The sequence below is a fragment of the Euleptes europaea genome, chromosome 17, assembly GCF_029931775.1.
Source record: "Euleptes europaea isolate rEulEur1 chromosome 17, rEulEur1.hap1, whole genome shotgun sequence".
Classification (NCBI taxonomy): domain Eukaryota; kingdom Metazoa; phylum Chordata; class Lepidosauria; order Squamata; family Sphaerodactylidae; genus Euleptes; species Euleptes europaea.
Window position 1 is genome coordinate 27,011,604 of NC_079328.1, and position 24,036 is coordinate 27,035,639.

The window sequence follows — 24,036 nt, forward strand, 5'->3', positions numbered from 1 at the left end:
TAGCAGGCAGGCTGACCACAGAAGTGCCAGACACTGCATTACTTGAGCCAGGAGCCAATGGGGGTGTCATGCACCACCAACTCCTCATTGCTTACATCACCAGGGCTGCTGGTTGAAGGAAGGGACTGCAGGCAGTTCAAGCCAGAGCACTAATACCACTTAGAATCATAGAGTCATAGAATCATAGAGTTGGAAGGTACCTCCAGGGTCATCTAGTCCAACCCCCTGCACAATGCAGGAAACTCACAACTACCTCCCCCACACACACCCCAGTGACCCCTACTCCATGCCCAGAAGATGGCCAAGATGCCCTCCCTTTCATGATCTGCCTAAGGTCATAGAATCAGCATTGCTGACAAATGGCTATCCAGCCTCTGCTTAGAAACCTCCAGGGAAGGAGCGCTTACCACCTCCCGAGGAAGCCCATTCCACTGAGGAACCACTCTAACTGTTCGAAAATTCTTCCTAATGTCTAGATGGAAACTCTTCTGATTTAATTTCAGTCTGTTGGTTCTGGTCCAACCTTCTGGGGCAACAGAAAACAACTAGGCACCCTCCTCTACATGACAGCTCTTCAAGTACCTGAAGATGGTTATCATATCCACTCTCAGTCTTCTCTTACCGGAACTCTCCTGGGCCTGGGAATCAAGTGAGTGTGGAGACCTAATCCCACACCCTAGACTGTCATAAAAATGCATAACTTGTTGCTTGCACCTTGAGAGGGTCTGCCTTCTTGTTGTGGTTCTGCCATCCCCACCCCACCCCCAATTTCAGCCTCTCCCAGTCACATGAACACATGAATACACAAAGCTGCCTTATACTGAATCAGACCCTTGGTCCATTGAAGTCAGTATTGTCTACTCAGACATGCGCTTTACCACAGAGCCATCGTATCATAGAGTTGAAGGGACCTCCAGGGTCATCTAGTCCAACCCCCTGCACAATGCAGGAAATTCCAAACTACCTCCCCCCCACAAACACCCCAGTGACCCCTACTCCATGCCCAGAAAATGGCCAAGGTGCCCTCCCTCTCACAATCTGCCTAAGGTCTTCTTCAAATGCTTCTTCAGGTCTTCTTCAAGTGCTACCAACCCTCACCTTAGCCCCTGACCAATACATGCTGGCTCTGTGCTCCAATTTTTAAAAAAATGAGATGCGTGCTTCCAAAGTTGCCAGCTCCTCTGAAAAGCACTTGCTCTCGGGGTTCTCATTCAGAGGGAGGAACCGTTCAGTTTCTAAGACTTTACCGGCAATGTTATGGTTGCTGACACAGAAAGTGCAGCCTGCACTGGAGGAGGCAATTGTATTGCTGGCCTTCTCCGGCTAGCCTCCACGATGCCTGCTTCGCACGCCGCCAAGCCACCTACGCATGCTGGCAGGCGCCTGACTGCGTGGCTTCCTTTCAGCATGGACCATCTCCAAAGAGCTGGCCGTTTAGCTGCCCTCTCCTAATAAGCCTCCACACATCTTTTCTCTCGACAGCTGGCCAGAGCTGCCAGAGATGTGGTCTGGTGGGACACCGGGGTTAGAGTTCGAAGCAGAGCTCTCTCACGTGCAAAGCACAACCGCTTGCCCTCCAAGTAGATTGTGCCACCATTTCACAGACAAATTTTTAAAAAACCTAGCAGTACAAGAAAAACGGTACCTTAGGGACCAAAGTGTTTTATTAGAGTGTAAGATCTGAGTAGGAACCCCATGGTGCAGAGTGATAAGCTGCAGTACTGCAGTCCAAGCTCTGCTCATGACCTGAGTTTGATCCCGACGGAAGCTGGTTTCAGGTAGCCGGCTCAAGGTTGACTCAGCCTTCCATCCTTCCGAGGTCGGTCAAATGGGTACCCAGCTTGCTGGCGGTAAAGGGAAGATGACTGAGGAAGGCACCGGCAAATCACCCCGTAAACAAAGTCTGCCTAGGAAACGTCAAGATGTGACATCACCCCATGGGTCAGGAATGACCCGGTGCTTGCACGGGGGACCTTTACCTTTTTAAGATCTTTATAGCGAGAGTCATGAAGAAGAATTGGTTCTTCTCTAAGGAGTCTCAAAACAGCTTAAAATTGCCTTCCCTTCCCCACAACAGACACTTTGTGAGGTGGGGCTGAGAGAGTTCGGAGAGAACTGTGACTAGCCCAAGGTCACGCAGCAGGCTTCATGTGTTGGGGTGGGGAAACCAACCCGGTTCACCAGATTAGAGTCCGCTGCTCTTAACCACAACACGACGCTGAAATGATGATATACCGCATCTCACATTGCCAAAGAGTTTGATCACCAGAGGTGTATGGGGGGGGGGCTGTTTACTGGTTTGCATAGCAGGATCCTCTTCCCATCAAGGTAAGCCACTCAAAGTTGTAGAGAAGAAAAAGAACGGGATGATATTACTCTTCCGGACCCCACCCCCTCAGGCAGCTGATTGGTTTCCCTTGACGTATCTGACCTCTCCTGACCTGTCCCTGACTTCAAATACTTCCAGGTCAGATGTGGGAACTTTTTTTCAGCAAGAACAGTCAACCTGGCCTTAGCTCAAGTGGGGATTTGCAAATTTTGTCACACATGTTCGACTGTCAAAGTTACTATATTTGAAGGTATTGATCAGGCATGAGCCAATCACCTGGTCTGTTCTGTTCATGCCCAACAAACGCCAACCGAAAAGTTTTGCATCGGGTTTCCCCCCAAAAAACTGTATTTGCGCAAAGACGCTGCTGATTCAAACTGATTGGCAGCCATAAGCATTATTGGGGAATTAACTCAGATGAACACGGAAGGGTAGGGTTTAAATAATGAACAGCATACATCTACACGATCTGTTACTGATTTAATGTCTGTTTAGACAACTGGCTGCGGAGTGGTTCCCTTAACGAGCAGCCACAAGGTTAACAGAACTCAGATGGACCATGCAAGAACCCGCATGAGAAAAAAGCCAACTGCACTGTTTTAGATGGTAAGGAGGAAATACAGCGAGGCAACCTGTTGAACAGCCATTAACAGACTGACAAGCAGCTGAACTGTTTATCAAAAAACTGGCTCCCTGTTCACGACCAGCAAGCAGGATATGAGCCAAACCAGCAGGCATTCGAGCAGCTCCAGGCTCAAGTTCCAAGAGTGATTCTTTAGCCAGTATTCTGCTACCCAGTTCCTACTGCCTGCTTCTTGGGCAGACTACACGGATTCCAAGCCCAGGTCTCTTTGCTTGTAGGTTTCTCTGGTACCAGTAACTTTACTTCCAGGCGGCACCTGGAGATCTGCCACTATTACAATTGATTTACAGATGACCAAGATCAGTTTCCCTGGAGGAAATGGCTGCTTTGGAGGGTGAACTCTATGGAATTACACATTGCTGAGGCCCCTCCCATCCCCATATCCCACCCTCCCAAAGCTCCAAGAATTTCCCAACCCAGAACTGGCAACCCTATTTGTACCTCTGTTCTTCTCTGCCCCCTTTTTTGTCCTAGCTGGAGGGCTGGATCTTAGCCTGAAACTGCGACCTTCTGTGGACCTGGCTTAGCAGCCCATCAGCCCCCCACCCTTTGTCTCCAGTTAGTTTAGCTGGCTGTAGCCCACTGCTTAAGAGCAGCTCTGATGAAGTCCTCATGACCTCACTGTGAGACCTTGGCTTTCACTCTCTAACAGCCCCAGCTCTTCACCTATAGAACAGGAACAACAGCGTACTACCTCACATGATTGTTGTGAGGGCAAATATGATAAAAGACCAGGAAATATGGCATTCTACAAAAAGAAAAGCTGGGTTTCATACCCAGCTTTTCTCTACCATAAGGAGTCTCAAAGCAGCTTACAATCACCTTCCCTTCCCCCCTCACAACAGGTACCTTGTGAGGTAGGTGAGGCTGAGAGAGTTCGGAGAGAACTGTGACTAGCCCAAGGTCACCCAGCAGGCTGCGTGTAGAAAAGTGTGGAATCAAACCTGGTTCTCCAGATAAGAGTCCACCACTCATGTGGAGGAGCAGGGAATCAAACTCAGTTCTTCAGATTAGAGTCCGCCGCTCTTAACCACTACGCCTTGCTGGTGAAGTTGGTCCCCCTCCAAAATGGGGGTTCATCAAAAGTTTAGCCCACTTTAAAAAGGTTCTCTACTGACTTCAATCTGTCCTAATGGTTCCTGGGGTTCTCCTTGCTATTACTTCCAATAACTTGCGCAGGGGGGGTTGGGACCCCCTAGGCTCTGTGTTCAGCAAGGATTTCATTGCCACCCTCAGGGCTTCATCTGCTCCCATCTGAGCCTCAAGTCAGGATTCTAGATGTTCAGGAGATGAATCCAATTGCTCCAGATTAAGATATGCAATCTACTCCTAACAAAGACCATGGAATAGGCAGCAAATCAAATGTGCCATCCAAACATATGCTAGGGAGATGCGGCCTTGATCAGCAGGCCAAGCATCCGTGGCAGAGCTGTGCCCTGTGTGCATTTGGAATGCCAGCCTGCAAGCCTTTTTTGCTTTCTTAAGAGAATGTCTCCATTAAAGCTTTTGCTACCTTGGGGACACCTGAAGCAGCACTGTTGAAAGACAAGCCAGTGAGGGGGGAAAGCACTCAGAAGGCAGAACAGTCATTCTTTCAGCACTAGTGCGGTGGGGAGAGAGAAAGGGAGGCAGAGCGCTTCCATCTTGGCTCGAAACCACAAAGGTCTTACTCCCCCCACCTCATCTCAAACTAAGCCATCCATTATTACTCCACTTTGTTCCTAGCAATCTGAGGAAAGCGTGTAAACAGAGGAGAGCAAAAGGCTTAAGAAGGCAGAGCCCGGGGAAAGGAGCGAAGAGACAATACTGAGAGGTCTGATATAAATTGCTGTAAGGGGAGCCAAAGTGGAGATTGGGGAATTAGGGGAAGCAGGCATCTGATCCTCAATGCCACTAAAATAGCTAGCCGAAGGAGGGAGATATAAATCACCTGTCTGCTGCACTGGGGCAACATGGATGTCCAGAGGATGGTTCTACAGCTACAACTGGAGAGAGCTGTGGGTTCAGCAACTTTATTTATTTATTTATTTATTTATAGAATCAGAGTTGGAAGGGACAACCAGGGTCATCTAGTCCAACCCCCTGCACAATGCAGGAATTTCACAAATACCTCCCCCCTCACACCCCCAGTAACCCCTACTCCATGCCCAGAAGATGGCCAAGATGCCCTCCCTCTCATGATCTGCCTAAGGTCACAGAATCAGCATTGCTGACAGATGGCCATCTAGCCTCTGCTTAAAAACCTCCAGGGAAGGAGAGCTTACCACCTCCCGAGGAAGCCTGTTCCACTGAGGAACCGCTCTGTTAGAAAATTCTTCCTAGTGTCTAGATGGAAACTCTTCTGATTTAATTTTAACCCGTTGGTTCTGATCCGACCTTCTGGGGCAATAGAAAACAACTCGGCACCCTCCTCTATATGACAGCCCTTCAAGTACTTGAAGATGGTTATATCATATCCCCTCTCAGTCTTCTCCTCTTCAGGCTAAACATACCCAGCTCCTTCAACCTTTCCTCATAAGACTTGGTCTCCAGACCCCTCACCATCTTTGTTGCCCTCCTCTGGACACGTTCCAGTTTGTCTACATCTTTCTTAAATTTATTTTACTTCTACCCTGCCCACCCTAGTAAAACCAGGCTCAGGGCGGCTTATACAATGCCCATTGCACAATAAAACACAATAAAATCAATCAAACATGATTAAAATCTGTCCTCCCCAAATCCATATATAGAAAACCCATGTCAAGTATAAGATGGCACACATAATTGGCGACATACTTGCCACAGTAAGGCTTGCTATGTTGCAACCCCTATTAGGTAGTAATTTCAGCAGGGGTCGGGCAGGGTAGAGGCCAGCAATCGATGGAAAAAAGAACCAAAGCTGGCCTCAACCATAGGCCTGCTGGAATAGCTCTGTCTTGCAGGCCCTGCAGAAAGCCATAAGGTCCCACAGGGCCCTGGTCTCATTTAGAGAGGCCATTCCACCAGGCAGGGGCCAGGGCAGAGAAAGGCACTGCTCTCCGAGCCACATATATTTAATTATTAAACATTTTGTAAGAGATTCTGAATGTGGGCCACGCTACTTGCCCACCCAAGCTTGCTGTGTGTGATATGTAGGGTTGCCAGCTCTGGGTTGGAACATACTTGGAGATTTTGGGGGCAAAGCCGGAGGAGGGCAGGGTTTGGAAAGGGGACATCAATGCCATAGAGTCCAATTGCCAAAGTGGCCATTTTTTCCAGGTGCACTCATCTCTATCAGCTGGAGATTAGTTGTAATAGCGGGAGACCTCCAGCCACCACCTGGAGGTTGGCAACCTTAGTGATATGAACCACATGACTTATGGAATCTAACAATGACCCTTCCACCAACCCCTGCCTTTAAGTATATTCTGCTCTGTAAGTAGCTTCAAAGCTTTTGTGATCAAGGTGATACAGACGAAGAAGAATTGGTTTTTATATGCCGACTTTTTCTACCACTTAAGGGAGAATCAAACTGGCTTACAATCACCTTCCCTTCTCCTCTCCACAACAGACACCCTGTGAGGTAGGTGGGGTTGAGAGAGCTCGAAGAGAACTGTGACTAGCCCAAGGTCACCCAGCTGCTTTCATGTGGAGGAGTGGGGAAACCAACCCAGTTCACCAGATTAGCCTCCACCACTCATGTGGAGGAGAGGGGAATCAAACCCGGTTTTCAAGATCAGAGTCCACTGCTCCAAACCACCGCTCTTAACCACTACACCACGCAAGCCATCCACCTTAGCTCCCCACCTGCAAGGAGATCAGGGCTCCTGTTCCATACAGGGCACTGGGTGGGAAAACAAAGGCCTCTGTTGAACTCTTGAACTGTGAACTAGTTTCACAACTCGGCAGCTGGCTTTGAACTTGCCAAGGCACTAGGGAAAAAAAACATTTATGCAAGTTAGGCTTGTTTCCAACCAGTACAATTTCCTGCTTGATTGGCAACTGACTGTGTGCAGGGGGAAGCCATGCTGAGAAGAAGTGGCATTAATCGAGCATACCTGATCAGGAAAAGGGATTAAAGCCCGCCATGGCACAGGCAAATCAGAGCGGGCAGCAATTTGCATCACAAAGCAGGCCCAATCTGGACAAAAGACCTGCCGAGAGCTTGGCCTTCAGATTCGGGAAGGGATAGGGATGTTTCTCAAGTTTTCATCCTGACTGCTTGGATCCTGCAAACCCATTTGGCTTTTGCTTCTCTGTTGGGAAAATCAACCCCACAATCCGTTATTTATATGCCATTTTCTCTTTCATCACACTGAATTTTTCCCAGTCAAAGGTATGCAGGTTTTTCCACATTATCATGTGTCAATGAACTAGCATCATGCAGTACATGTATTGATGACTGACATTTTATCTGTTAGTCTATGAAATCAACAGTGAAGTCGAAGGGCAGATCAAAATGTAAAACCAAGCAGAAGTCCAGTGGCACCTTTAAAACTAACAACATTTATTCCAGTAGAAGGTTTTGCAAGTCACTACTCGGCTCCAGGTTGGGAATTTTCGGGAGATTTAGGGGGGAGGGCAGGGTTTAGGGAGGGGAAGGACCTCAGTGGGGTATACTGCCATAAAGTGCCCCCTCCAAAGCAACCATTTTTTTTCCATAGGAACTGATGCTTCAGTGAGTAGAGGCTTTGGCCAAGCCCCTCTTGCTGTTTGCACTGGCGGGGGAAAGAATGGGTTAAAGAGTTCTGGGCTCATGAGTAAAGCTGGGACTTCCATCTTTTAATAAATACAAGAGGAATAAGATTTGGGTCAGGGGGCACAGAGACAAAGTTGCTGGCTCCTCTGCCCTTGTCCAGCTGAAAAATATGACCTCTGAGGTTTATTAAGATCTGCCCCTTACCTTTTTAACATCAGCAGTACATAAGGACATTAATAAGCGATGCTTTGGGAAATAGATAATATCCTAACATCAAAACAAGTACTAGCAAGCACAATGGCAAGCAATAATAAAAAACAGAAATATACTAATAAAAAACTTCAGTAAGAATCACCAGGAGAAAAGTCCAATTTAAATCTTACAAATTCCCTCTAGAACAAAACAGCTTTAAGAGAACATTGGAAGGCCAAATGCAAGGGGATAATGGGAACTTTCTAGGCCAGGGAGTTCCAAAGGAATGCTGTCAATTGTGTGCGGCAGTGCCCATGCTCTGACCATCACAGCTGGTCCTACCCACTATATTGTGTGTGCGTCTTCTGCTTCCTCCTGAACTCCTGGCACACAGAATGCATCAAACTAATCACTGCAACAGAGGGAAGGATTGCAGTATTGGAAATCTTAAATACTGGGCATGAAACTACCATCAGGGGCCACATTCATAAGAACATAAAAACATAAGAAAGGCCATGCTGGATCAGACCAAGGTCCATCAAGTCCAGCAGTCTGTTCACAAAGGGGCCAACCAGGTGCCTCTAAAGGTAAAGGTCCCCTGTGCAAGCCGGCTACCTGAAACCAACCCGTTGGGATCGAACGCAGGTCATGAGCAGAGCTTGGACTGCAGTACTGCAGCTTACCACTCTGCACCACGGGGCTCTAGGTAATCGTTTGGAATTCCCATATTCAGTATGTGATCCCTGAGTGGCTGGACTCACTCTCGGAAGGCAAAAGATATCCCAATGGGGGGAAAAGCAATGGAACTAAAGCAGGAATCCATTTAGGAAACAACTTTTTTACTAAGTGATAGGGACCCCAAGGCTACATTGTCAGTGGCAAGATTTGTTTCAGTCCTTATATCCCTCCAACACTAGATATATGCTGCTCAAGATCAATTGATCAAAGAGCTTCTAAGGGATAAAAGGAAAAGGAAAGGAAACAACTGTCAGACAACAAACTTCAAAAAAGTGAACCTTAGCACTCACTGAGGTATTTGGAGGGAAACAGGTGCCTCTAGGAAGCCCATAAACAAGACAACTGCAGCAGCATTGTCCTGCCTGTGTTCCACAGCCCCTAATGTAACAGGCATGCTCCTCTGATCCTGGAGAGAATAGATATGCATCATGACTAGTATTCATTTTGACTAGTAGCCACGGACAGCCCTCTCCTCCATGAACACGTCCACTCCCCTCTTAAAGCCTTCCAGGTTGGCAGCATCACCACATCCTGGGGCAGGGAGTTCCGCTATTTAACAATGAACTGTGTGAAGAAATGCTTCCTTTTATCTGTTTTGAATCTCTCACATTCACCTGGCAGGTGACACCACAGTCGATGTAGATAATGGGTTTTATTTCTGCCCTTCCATTGAGAAGGAATTAAATGGTGGGGGGTATTAATTAATTAATTAAATGGGGGGGATTCCTCCTTTTCCAGTGCACAACATTGTTCTAGGTTAGCACACACAGATTGCTCTGCAAATACTGAGGAAGGGGGCCCTCTTTGGAGGGTGACCCCCTTCGCACTCTCACTTAGAAGCACAACAGAGTTTAATGGGGCTTAATCCCAAATCAGTGGGGATAGGATTGTTCATTATACCACCCACTTCTTTGGCAATGGGAGAGTCAAGTTCACGCCCACCTGCTCAAGAAGCATCTGGACACAGAGTTTCAAGATGGCAAAATCTGTGATCAGTAATATACTGGCTAAGACGCCATTGAGATTTTCTAGCCACAGGAACAGGAATTAATAGGCATCCATTCAAACTTTCCAATTCACCATCCAGATGGACTAAAATTAACAACAGCTGCTTTGACTGCTGCACGCTGCATTTATCGGCACTTACAAACATTATTTAGACCCCCACCATATTACAGGGGAAGAATCTACTTGCAACACTCCCAAAATGCATCTATTTATTTGCTTAGTTGGTATTTTATTTCCTTTCCTTCATTGTGGCCCTCAAGGCAGGAGATGTTGTGGGAAGCCTGCCATCCAGGTACTATATCCAGTCATGCTTCGCTTCAGCAAGGTTGATATCTATCAGGTGTTCTCCCAACCAGTTATATCCCACCTTTCCACATCATTAAAAATGATAATAAAGCCCTCGAGGCAGTGTACAATGAATAAAGCCATCAAAACAAACCCACTGAAATAAAACAGACCAAGAAGGGGGGGAATATCAGCTATCAGATGTTCAGGAGAGGAAAAGAATGCTTTAATCCGCACACAGGGGCGGGGGGGGGGATAGTAAAGCTGGTCTGCTAGGGTAGATGCAAAATCAATGGTTTCTTTAAAAATCAGAATTTAAAGTGATTTTTTAAAGGGAAAAAGTATTTTTAATGGGGTTTCAGAGGCTTCTATACAGATTATTCAGGCTAATCTTTCCATCTTCCCAATGGGACTCAGCACTCAATCTGAAAGATACCCTCTGAGATGCTCAGTTCTGCTGTTCTCAAACTGTGAGTTTGTGTCTCTAGGGATGTTTGTTAACAGCAAAAATATTTTCAAATAAATAACAGCAGGGTATTGTCCCTCTGCAAATTTATGTACACAAGTTGTCTTTCTCTCAGTGCGACGTTTTAAAAAGTTCAATGAACTTTTGCTGGGGCAGAACTAGGGTTTCCAGCCCCAGGCTGGCAACTGGTGGAGGAATTACCCAAAGAGGGGTCACGATATCACTGGCAATGCAGTAACATCACATCCCCCACCCCAGTTTTGTCCATGATTTCAAAGCTTTCTGGAAACGTTATAGTTCTAATAGTTGTTACATCATCATAACATGCTAAGCGTTTCTGTAAGGGGAAACACTGGGTTGGATCCACAGCAAAAAATTTCCCTTGTGTTACAGCTCTTGTGCAAATGCAAGCGGAAGAAAAAGACAGTGGTGACCACTTGGACTAAGTCAAGCATATTGTATCCCCACTTGCATTTTCGCTTGCCCAAGATCACTTACCGATTTCTGGGCACTGTAATATCTAGGGAGGAAAGCCCCAGGGGTTCCACAAATCTCGTGCACGTAGAACTGTGCTAAGTAAACCTATTCCTTGTGCATTGCCAGGTCCAAGGGTATGCAGTTAAGACAGACTCAGGGATGGGGAAAACCATTTGGTCCTTGTGGAACTGCCTGAGGCTAAGGACAAGAGCAAGGCCTGGCAGGAATCACCTGGGGCTCAAAGAGTATAAACTGGATCTTCAGTGAAGGATCTACACACAACAGGGAAGGGACTGTGGCTCAGTGGTAGAGCATCTGCTTGGCATGCAGAAAGTCCCAGGTTCAATCCATGACATCTCCAGTTAAAGGGACTAGGCAAGTAGGTGATGTGAAAGACCTCTGCCTCTACCCTGGAGAGCCACTGCCGGTCTGAGTAGACAATACTGACTTTGATGGACTAAGGGTCTGATTCAGTAGAAGGCAGCTTCATGTGTTCAATAGGTCTGTGTAGTCACCGAGCCTAGAAATGAGAAATGCGGGACCTAAATGAGTTCCACGGGGCCTGTAAAACAGAACTGTTCCGCCAGGCTTACAACTGAGGGCAGCCGCAGGTTACCTTTCACTGTCACCATTGCTGGCCTCCCCAAACTTCCCCACAATTTGTTTATGGGGGGCTCACTGCCTGGCCAGGTTCTTCCAATGGCCACTATTTAATATTATTTAGGATTATTCGTGACTATTGTATGCCATCTTGTTTTATTATTATTATGGAACAGTGTTTTAATGGAGATTTAAGTAAGTTTTAATTGTTGCTTGATATCATATTGCTGTAACCCGCTCTGAGCCGAGCTTGCTGGGAATGAGGGCGGGTTATAAATGTAAAAATTAAAATAATTTTTTTTTAAAAACCCACAGACAAAATTGCTATCATGCTTGCTGACTCTGCTCTGAATTTCCAGGTGTTCACAGTTCTGCATGCGCTGCCAACTACGCACAATTCATACCTTTAAAAAACAGGGCGGCAGTTCATAATTAGTCCCCTCCCCCAATGCAAAAAGGGCCTTGACTGCATGGAAGCTGGGGAAGCTGTCTGCGGGCACAATCCCGATCCCCACATACAAAACCTTATGACTGTTTGTGCTGGACTGTGGCCTCCATCATTTGTACAACAGTGCCTGTTTGAAGCAAAGAGCTGCTACAGTCACAAAGGCAGCAAGGACTCTACAACATCTTCCATGCAGAGATGCCACTTGATAAGCTGGCATTTACACGCCATTCCTCCAGGTCATGGGTCCACTAAGAGCCACACCATGACCAATGGGGGATGGCATGCGCTGACAAATGTATTGATCCAGCTACAAGATCTGGAGCCAACAGGAGAAGACAGTGGGGTTCCTGTATTTCTGTTTAAACAGTCTTTGCTGAAATCAGGTGCCTGTACCTTAATGCAGAACCCCTTGATACTGTCACCATGCAAAAGCTCCCTTTTGCAAATTGTTTGTATGTACATGCCTGCACATATGCGCCCAAATACAGAAGTAAGAAATGTCCTGGAAAGTTCCACCATGGTAGCTTCTACGGTTGAAGATGCAAGCCACATTCCAGCTTGCATTTTAAAAGTAAAACTGAAAAAGAAAATAGCCTGTGGTTCAAAATGTGGTTAAAACATCAAACATATTTCTAGCTCCTCCGTATTTTATTTTGCAATACCGTGTTAGGAAATGAGAAAAACTACTGGTGAACTCTAGGGTATTATGTAAGGACCACCAGTCAAATATGTACAACATCACAGCACCCTATGAACTCATTATATTTATTCTGTAGGTGTGGAACAAGCTGCCCATTTCCTCATTTTTGTAAGTATATATTTTAGAAGCTGAAATTGCTTCTGTTCAGTCGCAGAACTAGCCAAGTACGTCTACAATGGGAAAAGGCGTAGTTTTGTGACCAAGAGAAGACAACTTGTTGCTAAGAGACCTGTTGCTAGGTAGGAAGTTCTGGCCCTTGTATCACAAGGAACAGGCTGGCTAACATCCTCACAAATCAGGCCTTTTCTCTTGGTGCAGTCTCTTGGAAGAGTGCACAACAATCTGAACAGGAAATGTATTAGTGTTTGGGTATGCGTCTTTCTATATGATTTTATGCTGATATAATTACATATGGTTTCTTTTAAAAATTGCAATCATGTACAAGAATAATAAGATTTTATTGCAATCATGTAACGACTTTAGATACCCTCCAGTGAAAAGCCTAACAGCTATTCCCAGTGTGGAAAACCAAAGTGTAGGAATTTTTTTCCGCCAAATTGCTGCAGCTTAAAAATGTTGAAATGTGGCTGGATTTCTTGCATACTGTTGGAGTGCTGTGAGGCATAACTCAAGACTGAGGACAAATGGCCTGGGTGCAACTTCATTCAGCAAAGTTGGAAGCCTTCCTCCTAGGGTTGTCAACCTCCAGGTACTTGCTGGAGCTCTCCTGCTAATTACAACTGATCTCCAGCCAATAAAGATCAGTTCACCTGGAGAAAATGGCTGCTTGGGCAATTGGACTCTATGTCATTGAAGTCCCTCCCTTCCCCCAACCCCGCACTCCTCAGGCTCCACCCCAAAAACCTCCCACCAGTTGCGAAGAGGGACCTGGCAACCCTACTTCCCCCTCCACACACACACTTAAACTGGAGACGTGTTGATTTCAGCTGGAGGTAGGCGCCCAGTTTTGCTGAGCTGAGTGGTAGGATACAAGCCAATAAGCCTGAGCTCTGGATCACTAGGGTTGTCAGGTCCCTCTTCGCCACCGGTGGGGGATTTTGGGGCAGAGCCAGAGGAGGGCAGGGCTTGGGAAGGGACTTCAATGCCATAGAGTCCAATTGCCAAAGCGGCCATTTTCTTCAGGTGAACTGATTTCTATTGGCTGGAGATCAGTTGTAATAGCAAGAAATCTCCAGCTAGTACCTGGAGGTTGGCAACCCTATGGATCACCCTGCTGAACAACCCCAAATTCTGCACTCTCAAATAGAAATTCCAAGCCCAAACATTTCAGTGTAATGAATAATGTGCGGGCGCATTCCTGCTATGCAAGTCATGCCCATACATGGGTTCCTTATGCATGTGGAAGCCCAGACACACATATAGACCTTCTCCCTGCCATAAAATTCTGCATTCACCTTTGCCCCATGGACCCACCTTTCTTCAAAGCCAAACTCTACAGATGCTGGGTGTTTTGAAGAGTTGGGTCTGGGTTTCCTGGACCAAATTTGGGTTTCCAGTTGCTGCAGGAAATGAAGCCCAAAGGAGTTTGCAATGCCACCACAGGGGAAGGAAAGGTTCCTGCCCTCCCCAAGTCATTTCCCTGAACAAACACAGTTCTGAGGAGAGTTATTTCCCCATTTTTGCTGCTTCTATGTGGAATATTCTGTGCATATGGAGGAGCAAAAATGGGGAAATAACCCCCCAGCACTGTTTTGGTGCAGGAAAATGACTTGGGGGAGGGCAGGCCATTCCTCCCCCTATGGCAATGTTCTGAGCCCATTTGGGTTCTCCTTTATTTTTTAAAAGCCATTCCCTACAGCTGCTGTGTTGTGCTGGGAGCGTGGCGCAGTGGTTAAGAGTGGCGGACTCTAATCTGGAGAACCGAGTTTGATTCCCCATTCCTTCACGTGAGCGGCAGACTCTAATGTGGTGAACTGGGTTTGTTTCCCCACTCCGCCACATGAAGCCTGCTGGGTGACCTTGGGCTAGTCACAGCTCTCTCAGAACTCTTTCAGCCCCACCAACCTCACAAGGTGTCTGTTGTGGGGAGGGGAAGGGAAGGAGTTGTAAGCCGCTTTGAGAAAACCGACTCTTCTCTTTAAAACCTGAACGTCTAGCTTGGCGCTCATTTCAAGTCATCATCAGGCATTTTTGTATCCCTCCCAAAAGTGTATTTTTTTTCTTTTGCAAGGTCAGTGTAATAGCAGAAGAGGAGCTTCATGTAATAAGAAGACAGAAGAGGAAATCATACAAGTGAAATATAAGAGGGATATACTTGGGGTCTGAAAGTAACTTCTGGTAATCAAAGTATGTTTTTTCCCCTACCTGGGAGAGTTACAGCTCAAGCCTTACATCTCCCACATGTATCTCCATCCCCCTGACATAGTTGCTATGAATCCAACCTTCCTTGCCCACGTCGTAAGGATAAAAAAAGAAATAAAGCACACCTTTTAAATAAAAACAATGCCAAAACAATGCTCTACTTTGCTGAATGATTTCCAACTTCAGAACTGAGATTTAAATCCAGAATTCAAGCCTTCTCCAAGATACAATACCGTAATCATTCCCTTTCCAGCAGGTTTCCCATTTCCCAGAAGGAGGGCTCTTGTCATCTTTTTGCTGGAGACAATCTAAGGAAAAAGAACAGAAAACAGAAGTGTGTAACATACTAAAAGGCATTCACCAAGTTTGTTCTAAAGAGTAAGACATCCAGCATGGTTAAGATCCTTGTTCAATTACATGTTTGCCTGGGTAGCCTCAGACGTGCTGTGGACTCAATATGCCCAGTTCTGAAGTCCATTTTCAATCACTTTAATCTGAGATGTGTGGAAAACATTCAGGCTTGCCAATTGCTGAGAAGAGAGGCAGAAAGACTACAATGGAGTAGACATTTTTATAGTACAGCTCCACAGGGGATATTTTCATAACATAGTTCAGACTTTTCTTCTTGATCAGGCAGGCAGCTCATGCCTCAAGCCAAGGGATTTACGCCCCCAACTCTTTGGTTTTCTAGTTCACTTGGCTACTGAGGTTGCTAGGGGGTCACAGAAGGAGCCAGTGTCTCCTCATAATCCCCCCACAGAATTAATCAGGTGCATCACAACCACCCAACTAAGCCGACAGCAGTCTGACGTAAACGCAAAATTAAAAAGATCGAAAAATCGGACATTCTCCGCTGCCAAATTATCCACATTGAAGGCTAGTCACTAGGCTCACAGACCCCCGGATAAGAGGAAGGATTAAGGAAAATCTTAAGAAAGCCAAGGAGTAAAGGTCATAATACAACCAAGCAAACTCCTCACAAAACGTTCAGCGCAGCGCACTGTCCATTCTCCTCACGCCCCGCTTCAGAAATTAACTCCTCTGAGAGGGAAATTATGGATGTATATGAGGATGGCCAATTAACAGAATTCCTACATGGAAATGATATGGAAGAATTCAAAAAAACTTGGGCAAAGGCCATCACATATTGGGATAAACGGGCAAAAATGGATTTTACTATTTTAGTTAGTGAGTTATAGAAACAAGTTTATTTACTTTTCTATTATTACTATTAACAACTTTCAAAACTGTTTAGACACTTCTGCGGACGTCAGGTGATGGGTCACTTTTTAAGGTGGGTGGAGGGTCAAAAGGGTATTTTTGCTTTGTTGAACTTTATAACTTTGTATAATTATAATTGATACTCTTGTATTTTGTTTTTATGTTTTTTTGTTGTTACTGTATTTGTTTGTTTTGTTTTATATTATAAAAATAAAAAAAATTACACTAAAAAAAGAAAAGAAATTAATTTCTCAAAGAGAAGGTTTGGATAAAAATATTCACAGAGGTCATTACAAAGGAGCTGCTACGAAGGTGCTGCAGTCCCTTGAGAAGGCTGTGCTAACAGGAGTACAGGGGCCTGATTCAGAGTTGTGTGGGGTTGGAGGGCTTTTAGATTGTGTTTTTCCAGGCGCAAGGGCCTAACTACATCATTCACTGCCCTCGTGTCACTGCCAGGTTCTGGGGATAGGGTTGCCAGGCCCCTCTTCTCAACCAGCAGGAGATTTTGGGGGCAGAGCCTGAGGGTGGGGTTTGGGGAGGGACTCCAATGCCATAGAGTTCAATTGCTAAAGCGGCCATTTTTCTCCACGTGATCTGATCTCTATCGGCTAGAGATCAGTTGAATTAGCAAGAGATCTCCTGCTACTACCTGGCAGTTAGCTAGAGAAGGTAAACACCAATACTATAGGGCTAGGCTGTATAAAGTAATAGTATGAGGCTCTCAATGCTTATCAAAATGCTATATTATACTTGTTACAAACATGTGGTGAATACGTACAGAGTGTCCAAATTAATACAATTCTATACAATGTGACAACTAAGACAATACAAAACATAAAGACAGAGAAACGAAGTAGCTATATCTCTTTGCTACAATAGTATCAAAATGAATTATATTTCAGTTCAGTTAATAACTTTTTCTTTTCTTCTATAAATTTTGTTTCAATCATCAACTTCTTCAAGGGAACATGGAAGGAAGCATATTGAAAAAAATGGAAACGCTTTCCGGATGAACAATCGTGCTTTCACTACCAAAGGCAGCTTCTTCAGCCAATAGCTTCACATATATTGTTGTTCCTTATTTGCCATCAACTAAGGTATAGAATTATTCAGTGGTTCAGGTTCTCAGTGTGCCCGGCTGGCTGCTAATCTGCAACAAACAGATTTTGATAAGCATTGAGAGCCTCATACTATTACTTTATACTACCTGGCAGTTGGCAACTCTACCTGGGGACCAGAAGCGCTCTGGGAGTTTCAATTTTTTTAAGAAGTAAGTTGGGAACATGTATATTATGGCTATAGCATTATAACAATCTTGCAACTGTTATAACAATCTTGCAACTGTGAATATTTTTTTAAAGCCTGTGGGAGAAAAGAACAGCAACTGTGGTATCTGAAGCAAAGGAAGTGCGATGGAAACTTCCTTGTAGACGTTCTGTTGCCAACACAAATGGCTCTGCATTTGCAGTGGCAATGAAAGTCACCGGGAGCCTTGTCTCCAGGTGGAAACAGCCCCCTTACACACAGCAGCTTTACAGTTTCTTTCATTGCCCGAACTGTTCGATCAATTTGCTAAAGGGCCTGTGATGCTTGAAGGAAGCGGAGGTGAAACACTTGGGCATTCTGGGATGCAGCAACAACTCACCGTTCCCAAGGTGCAGGAAAACTCCCCCAGAAAGTCATGCTCGTAAAGCTGCATGCTTGACTTGTCTTGGTCAAACAAGGCAAATTTCAGCTTCTGGACTTCCTCAAAGCGGTAATCGACGACGAACTTCTTGGAGAAGGCTGGGTTAAGGTTGTTCACGGCTGTTTCTGTCCTGTCCATCTACAAGGAAAGCATGAGAGTGAGAAGTGAGCTAATCAATGGGTCCATTGAAAAACATAAGGGGGAAGAAACACATTCTTGGAACAATGAGGCCGATTCCAAGCACCTTTACGGGATTCACCCCAAGCATACCTTTCCTCTCCAAAGTGGAGCTTTGAGAGGAAGAAAAAAAGAGCAATGTTGCAGCTTTGGAGAAAAGTCCAGTGAAGAACAGCACATATCACCAAGTAGGGTTGACGAACCTCCAGGTGAGGTCTGACAATGTCTTGGAATTACAACTGATCTCCAAACAACAAGAGATAAATTCTGCTGGGGAAAATGGCTGCTTTTGAGGGTGGTTTCTGTGGCATTATACTCCACTTAGGTTCCTCCCCTACCCAAACCCTGCCATCTCCAGGCTCCCGGCTCCCCCCCCCCCAAATCTCCAATAATTTTCTAGCCCAGGGTGGCAACCCTATCACCAAGAAATAGGGTTGCCAACCTCCAGGTAATAGCTGGAGATCTCCTGCTATTACAACTGATCTCCAGCCGATAGAGATCAGTCCACCTGGAGAAAATGGCCGCTTTGGCAATTGGACTCTATGGCATTGGTCCTGCCTTCCTCAGGCTCCGCCCCAAAATCCTCCCGCCAGTGGTGAAGAGGGACCCGGCAACCCTACCAAGAAACCATGACCCAATCCCCAAAGCAGTTCTGAATGTTTAAAAACAAAACAATAAATGAATGAACAAATAAACATGCAGCACTTAAATTTAGTTTAAAGTAGTTGACCCATGGTGAATGGGAAGGTGGTGAAACACTGACAATTGGAACCACCTTTTGATTTGCTTTAGATGCCTCTGCAGTGCAAACTGCAAAGGTTGGGAGGAAATCAGATTGTCACTGTTATCGACAGGCCCACGGGAAGCCCTCTATTTATGTTACACTTTTCTTCACCCTGAAAATGACCAAGCTGGGCTAACAGTCTGATTACTATTGGTTATGAGGATCAATCTTCAATGTGTAATATGCTACTGAAAACCTTTTCTGGTATTTCTTTCAGATCTGCTCTGGATTGGCCTATAACAGTACAGTGACATCCCAGTGCCCCCCAACCCCATGTGTCTGCTCCATAAAGGCTCTTAGGGGACCAGCGTACCACTCAGTAGCTATCTTGGAACCAACTGCAACAAACAAACAGAAACTTTTTCTGGGAAGGGGGAAAGGACATGTATATTGATAAGGTTGCCAGATCCCTCTTCGCCACCGTCGGGAGGTATTTGGGGCGGAGCCTGAGGAGAGTGGGGTTTGGGGAAGGGACATCAATACCATAGAGTCCAGTTGTCAAAGCGGCCATTTTTCTCCAGGTGAACTGATCTCTATTGGCTGGAGATCAGTCGTAATAGCAGGAGATCTCCAGTTACTACCTGGAGGTTGGCAACCCTATCTATAGTCTGAAGGTCAGCTGTGATTCGGGATAGGAACAATGGCATGAAGCCAAAAGCTTCACAAAATAGGTCAATTTTGAAGAGGAGTAGAGAGAAAGGGAGAGGGGAAGAGAGAAATGGCCCCATGTGGCTGGCTGGGGAGGGCGGGTTCCAGGCATACAGTGTTAGTGTGGGAGGACAGGTGGCATCTGTGTGACCCAGTCTTGCTGAGGCCTATTCTCTTCTTGAGGGTCAGAAACTACACAGTTTTTTCCGAAGAAATTTTTAAATGCGCCCAGGTGTTTATTTGCCTAGCATTTCCATTCTCTTCTCCTGGCAAACTGCTGCTGATTAAAATTCTCTGGCACCTTCCTGTCTTCCTTTTGTTCGAAGTCCCTTGCTTGGCCAGGTTTTCATATGGAAACCAGGTCCCTCTTAGTCATGAGAGACATTCACACACCTTACGTTTAGAGAGAACAAAAAACTGTTGGTTGTCCCTCTCTTTTTCCTCCCCTCTGTCAGAAGCGACTGAATGCAAACAGTTTTGGAGACAGCCCAAGCGGGGGGTGCCATTCCAAACTCAGCATCCAATATTCGGTGAGTTTCATCTACTGCATGCCAGAGCTGTTGCGGATGCCAGAACGCACTTCCACGCTATCCGCTTTCCTGGCTTGAGAGAGTGCCTTAATTCTTCTCTGCATGCTCACTTTTAAAACTGAACCAGTTAGAGGAGAAGGGGCAAAATCCCTCACACCTCCCACTTCTTGTCACGCCGGTGGCAGGATTTTGCGGGGATCTAGCGCAGGGCCTCTTCCTAGAACTGGTACCGATGCCGCTTGCTCCATCTGCCTAGCTGGCGCCTGCTCAACTATAGGCGGGAGGGGGAAACTGGGGGGGGAGTGAGAGAGCCACAGCAAAGTTTCACTTTCATGTAATTGGCTTAGCTCTTTAATGGTACTCGCATCCCTAGAAAAAGTCAAGTGGGAAGAATGACAGTTTCTTGGGTACCCAACTAGATTTCCCGTGCTAGTGTGGTAGAAAATATTAGTTAAGACCTAGTTAAGCCCTTGCAAGATTGACCAAAGAAAAGGCTAAGAGATTTTCATTACCGTAATGCCTCGCAAAACGTTCTCTAACACCCTTTCTCACATATTCCAGACTCCAAATAACAAACTCTGTCCTAATAAGGGATAAATATGAACATGATCTTAAGGAAATAAATGTACTTGGCAAAAGCAAAGCCCTGCTAGAGGGTCAGCCTGACATCTAGTTCTAAACACTCTTAATCATGACTTTGGGAGAGAGTCAAGAGTTAAATGGAATGTTGTTTATTCCATTCCTATAAAAGACTGAGCCCCCTGCCATGGAGTAGAAGAGGAGGGAATTGGTTTCAGATCCACTTGGGATCTGTCCCTCTTCTTTCCACCTATAGGTGTGCTTTGTATGTTAACTGTAATGTCTTTCCTGGATATGCATCGCTTCTTTATTAAAGCTTTTATGTCTAGAACTGATTCTGATTCCATTCTTCTCTGATTCCATTCTTAAAATCATGTTTGGCTTGGAGACACCCACATTATAATTCTACAACACTAGTGCAAGCATTCAAAAACACCACACGCTACAGAAGAGGTAAGGTACGGGTGGGGGGGGGGAATGTGCTGAGGACAAAAAGGAAGAAGGCAGAACCATGCCCTAATCTCCTTGGAGGGATGGGATAAAAATGCACTAATAATTAAATAAACATGATTATGTAACATTATTGAAGGGATCAGTAACCAAATATCACTTCCATGGCTGGCCTTGCTCACAAACATGTCTGCTCTGAAAGGAGAAGCAGGTCACTAAAACCACTGAAGACAGGACTGCATCAGGGCTGCCAATTCTGGCTTGGAAAATTCCTGGAGATTTGGGGTGGTGCCTGGGAGAAAATGGCTGCCTTGGATGGTGGATTCTGTGGCATTATACCCCTATGAGGTCCCTCCCCAGGCTAGGGTTGCCAACCTCCAGGTACTAGCTGGAGATCTCCTGCTATTACGACTGATCTCCAGCCGATAGAGATCAGTTCCCCTGGAGAAAATGGCCGCTTGGGCCATTGGACTCTATGGCATTGAAGTCCCTCCCCTCCCCAAACCCCACCCTCCTCAGGCTCTGCCCAAAAAACCTCCCGCTGGTGGTGAAGAGGGTCCTGGCAACCCTACCCCAGGCTCCAGCTCCAAATCTCCAGGAATTTCCCAATCTGGAGTTGCCACCGTAGGGATGCCTGTCCTGGAAATCCCTTCACAGTGGCAAGGCCAATTCTGAAACTTTCTACCAATATCGTCTGGCCTACCTTTCAGTAACCCTCTCTCAGGACCCTGTTGTTGCACAACACCTGATGCCCCTTGGCCACTCAACACATGGGCTGAGGCAATACTAGCTGAGAAGTAACGATAAGAGACAGCTCTGTGCACGCAAAAACCACAGGCACTCATAATCAGGGCCAAATTCCCAAACCTGCGGTATTGTCACGCTACTTCTTGGTCAGAGAGCACCCTAGCTTAGGGTTGTCAGGTCCCTCTTCACAACCGGTGGGAGGTTTTTGGGTCAGAGCCTGAGGAGAACGGGGCTTGAAGAGGGAAGGGGCTTTAATGCCATAGAGTCCAATTGCCAAAGCGGCCCTTTTCTCCAGGTAGGGTTGCCAACCTCCAGGTGGTTACTGGAATTCTCAAGCACTTATGGCAAAACAGACAAAAATATGCTGATAAGGCAATCGTTATATTGTGCATACAAACCGCAAAATGCAAAACAGTGATATACACAAATAATTTCAAAGAAGAAATTACAATATAACGATTGCCTTATCAGCATATTTTTGTCTGTTTTGCCATAAGTGCTTGAGAATTCCAGTAGTCACATTTGGGGCACTAGCTCTTGTTTCGGTTGCACAACCTCCAGGTGGTGGCTGGAGATCTCCTGCTATTACAACTGATCTCCAGCCGATAGAGATCAGTTCGCCTGGAGAAAATGGCTGCTTTGGCAATTGGACTCTATGGCATGGAAGTCCCTCCCCTCCCCAAACCCCGCCCTCTTCAGGCTCTGCCCCCCAAATCTCCCGCTGATGGCGAAGAAGGTCCTGGCAACCCTATCTCCAGGTGAACTGATCTCTACCGGCTGGAGATCAGCTGTAATAGCAGGAGATCTCCAGCTAGTACCTGGAGGTTGGCAACCCTACCCTGGCTCCCGACAAAGCTTGCATTCCAGCACCTCTCTTATTAGCCTTCCGAAGTCTTGTTGCTGAGATACCTGGGAAGGACAAAGCCGTGCCGCAAAAAAAAAAAAAAAAGTGCTTCAAGGAAAAAGTGACGCAGCGGCCCTATTTCCACTCCGCTTCAATCATCCCAAGATAAAGCTCTTAAACACAGAAAATTGCAGGAGCGATTTTATCAAAACGTCAAATGCAACTCGAACGAAAAGAACGCGAGCCCAGAGGAGCGCCGATTGCCAAGCGAGGTGCGGTGCGTGCCGGGCTGGAGCTTTTGGATTAACGCAGCTCTTTACTGTCTGAGCCAAAAAGCTCCGAAATGCACAAGGGCCTCCTGTCCTGACACGCTTTTCTTGGCGGAAGGCCCTGGAAAACTATGACATTTCTGAGGCCCACTCAGTTGCTTCGGCCCCAATACCTTCCCCCCACTCTGAAAATGAACTGTGTTCAGAGGGGTCAAGGTCTGGCTGGTACCCAGAGAAAACTCATTAAATACACACCTCTACCACCCAGCGCTACCATACAACCCGCTCGTATCGCTTTTCGTTCCCTTCCAGAAGCAAAAACAAAGTGGAGCTTGTCCAGAAAGCAAGGGACTTTCTTTTACTGGATTATGACCGTTCTCCATATGTTCACCTCAGGCGCCCTTTTCCCACCCGGAAATCTTTGCACACAGAGTCACTTGCTTCTAAAATGGAAACAAGTGGTACATTAAGACATGAATACTTAATGTGGTAGGTTTGGTTCAACGTGCTAAAGGGTGTATAGCCTTTCGGGGGTGGGGGTCATAGAAAAACAAGCACCCTGAAGGACTGTGATTATTTTGTCCTGTTTCCCTGATACCATCTCTCTTTGGGTGCTTTCACACATGTTGAATAATGCACTTTCAATCCACTTTCAATGCACTTAAACGACTGTTTGCAAGTGGATTTTGCAGTTTTACACAGGAAAATCCAGCGGCAAAGTGCATTGAAAGTGGATTAGTCAGCATGTGTGAAAGTGCCCTTTTTGTCTCATAACAAACTTGCATGACTTGGTTCGGAGCTTTGTTTTTGTGTGCTATAAAAATGAACCAACAGCAAGAAGGCAGCCAAACAATTCCCCTTAAGGAAATGAAGTGCGGGGGAAGGCATTGCTGACTCTCAGAACCTATGGACCCTTACGTTTCCTGTCCAATTAAGAACACTTGCAAAATCAAGGCTGGCCTAACCAACGGATGGACAGGGTTGGGCCCAAAATATATCATACAAACCAACAGGGCACATCAATGGTGCATCTAACTCAGCACTGGCTACTCTGACTGGCAGCAGCTTTCCAGGGTCTCTGGCAGAGAAAGGATCTTCCCCAGGCCCTGTACCAGAGATCCTTTACCTGGAGATGTCAAAGACTGCATCTGGGACCTTGCATCTGTAATGAGAACCTGAGAAGTTGGGTTGGGGGTTCCCCCAACACGATCCACATTACACGTCTGATTGGGACT

General features: G+C 46.1%; 1 protein-coding gene across 1 annotated transcript in view; it reads right to left on the minus strand.

The window, feature by feature from the left end:
• The window catches only part of CPNE2 (copine 2), an 83,152-nt gene that overhangs the window by 45,568 nt on the left and 13,548 nt on the right, over nucleotides 1-24,036 (minus strand). Inside the window, exons 2-3 of the mRNA XM_056862216.1 lie at nucleotides 17,732-17,911; nucleotides 15,099-15,173 (exon numbers count right to left, since the gene is read on the minus strand). Coding sequence (XP_056718194.1) covers nucleotides 15,099-15,173; nucleotides 17,732-17,911 — 255 coding nt within the window. The remainder of the gene's footprint in view (nucleotides 1-15,098; nucleotides 15,174-17,731; nucleotides 17,912-24,036) is intronic.